This window comes from Acanthisitta chloris, unplaced genomic scaffold (genome assembly GCF_000695815.1).
Source record: "Acanthisitta chloris isolate BGI_N310 unplaced genomic scaffold, ASM69581v1 scaffold21135, whole genome shotgun sequence".
In the NCBI taxonomy this organism is placed as follows: domain Eukaryota; kingdom Metazoa; phylum Chordata; class Aves; order Passeriformes; family Acanthisittidae; genus Acanthisitta; species Acanthisitta chloris.
In genome coordinates, this window is record NW_008674510.1 from 189 (window position 1) to 2,132 (window position 1,944).

The following is a 1,944-nucleotide window of genomic DNA, read 5'->3' on the forward strand; positions in this document are numbered from 1 at the left end:
AGGATGGGACCATGGGCTGTCACTGGAGGCTCCAGTACTCTGTAACCCAGTGTCTGTGTAAGAACAATGAATGTTAACACGGTAAATTATTATGACATTAAAAAAAGACCACAAAAAAACCCCAAATGCTCTTTATCTGCAAACTGTTCATTGCCAAGAGGGGAAAAATCAGGTGAAGGTGACCACCAGCAGGGGACCAGCCCGAGGAACGGGGAGGTGAGGCATCCAGCCACAGGGAATGGCCCTGGAGGAGGAGCTGCTGGGAGCCCACTGGGAAGAGGTGGCTGCAGCAGCCCAGGAAGCAGGTGACACTTACCCTCAATCCAGAAGGAAACCAGTGAGGCTGCAAGCTAAGACATGAGCAGCAGCAGCAAATCACTGCATAATATACACACTTTATTTATGAATTTGTATGTATACAGACTTTCTATACACACATTACCTATATAATAAAAATGTACATGTGTATACATGATTGTATAAATATAGAACTGTAGAAATCTTAGAACTGATCCTGTCTATTCACAGCAACTCCTCCCATGGGCCCTCGTTGTTCCAGCAGCTGTCATTTGAGGCTTGGGCAAAACGGGCAAGTGTCATTCGTGTTGGTTTGTGCCCAGAATTTGATGCACTGCAAGAGAGAATTAGTCAAGAGCCACTGGCACAACCCAAAGACACCACCCATCATTGTCCACAGCAGAGCTGCTGTTTTCAGGGATGGTTTCCTTGGCTCCCTGCAGCCTCCAGCACAAGGTCTCTGTGAGGAGTGAGCCCCTGTCACCCTTCCAGGACCATCAAGCCTTCAACACAAGAGTTTCCTTTTCCTCAAGGGGTCACTGCTGGAGGCCCCAGAGCTGTTGGGACAAGGGGTTTGCCCACACAGGTGAACCACTGCCAGACCCATGGGATAGGCAAGTCTCCTCCTCTTCCCAAGAGCCCCTGGCTTTCCCTTGCCCTGTGTTCTAGATCCTTCCAGACTGTCCTGCTCCAGGGTCTAACCCTCCCAGCAGTGAGCACAGGTTTGGGGACAGCCTGTTCCTAAAGCCACCACCCAATGGCCACACAGGGTGGCTCAGCCAGGAGTACAGCAAGGGGGGAATGACAGGATGCAGGGAAGCTGTTTATCAATTATACTTTTCTCCTGGCAAGGTGTCAGCACAACAGGGACTGGGGAGGGGAATCAGCACTTGGAAAGATCAGGAGGAAGCCCCAAGCAGTAGGGAACACACTCACCTCCTTGTGTAGCACGTGTGAGCAGGCCATGGGGTGAAGGTCACCAGGCTGCACGAGCTTCTGGCACATCAGACACAGCTTACAGGCAGCTGGGGTCTGGGATGAGAGCAGAGCAGGCAGGGCAGTCAGACACTCAGCTCTGGTCACGTATTCCAGCTGCAGCCTGGGGCCACAGGCTGCCCAGTCCCATTAGAGCCACCAACACATCTCGTGGCCATTGCCCTCTTCCCCAATGTCAAACTCAAAGGATCTGTGCCCCTAACCCTTTCCTTCACCTCACCACCCTGAGCAGCTGCATAAGGAGAGAGCTCCCAGCTCCACAGGCTCATCCCTCCAGCCACTTCCCAGCCAAGTTCCCTCCCTCCCTTCCTTTCCAAACAGCCTTACGTGTGACGCTGTTCCAGGGTAAGCGACCTGGGCTGGGGGCAGGAACATGGGGGTGCTGATCTGAGGCAGTGGAGCAGAGAACATGGGGGCCCTGATTCGGCTGAGAGGCTGCAGCAAGGCAAAGGAGGCACATCAGAACAGCCCAGGAGGAAAAGACCCAAGAGTCACCCCGGGGAAAAATGCTCCCTGAAAGGGGAGCCCAGGGGACAGCCCTGACACACAGCCCGAGCTCTGTGGGGAACCAGGAGCAGGCACAGCTCTCTCTGCTCCCCCCGCAGCAGCCCCCACGCTGTCCCACCTGAGCCCCAGCTGCTGCTCGCTCCT

The 1,944-nt window shown here is 54.3% G+C and overlaps 1 protein-coding gene across 1 annotated transcript in view; it reads right to left on the bottom strand.

Moving 5' to 3' along the window:
* Positions 1-375: 375 nt before the first annotated feature.
* Positions 376-1,944, bottom strand: part of RNF214 (ring finger protein 214) — a gene marked incomplete at its 5' end in the record, with an annotated part of 6,543 nt that continues 4,974 nt past the window's right edge. Inside the window, 4 exons of the mRNA XM_009075376.1 lie at positions 376-631; positions 1,234-1,329; positions 1,621-1,728; positions 1,919-1,944. The exon at positions 1,919-1,944 is cut by the window's right edge and continues 95 nt beyond it. Of these exons, the coding sequence (XP_009073624.1) occupies positions 566-631; positions 1,234-1,329; positions 1,621-1,728; positions 1,919-1,944 (296 nt within the window). The remainder of the gene's footprint in view (positions 632-1,233; positions 1,330-1,620; positions 1,729-1,918) is intronic.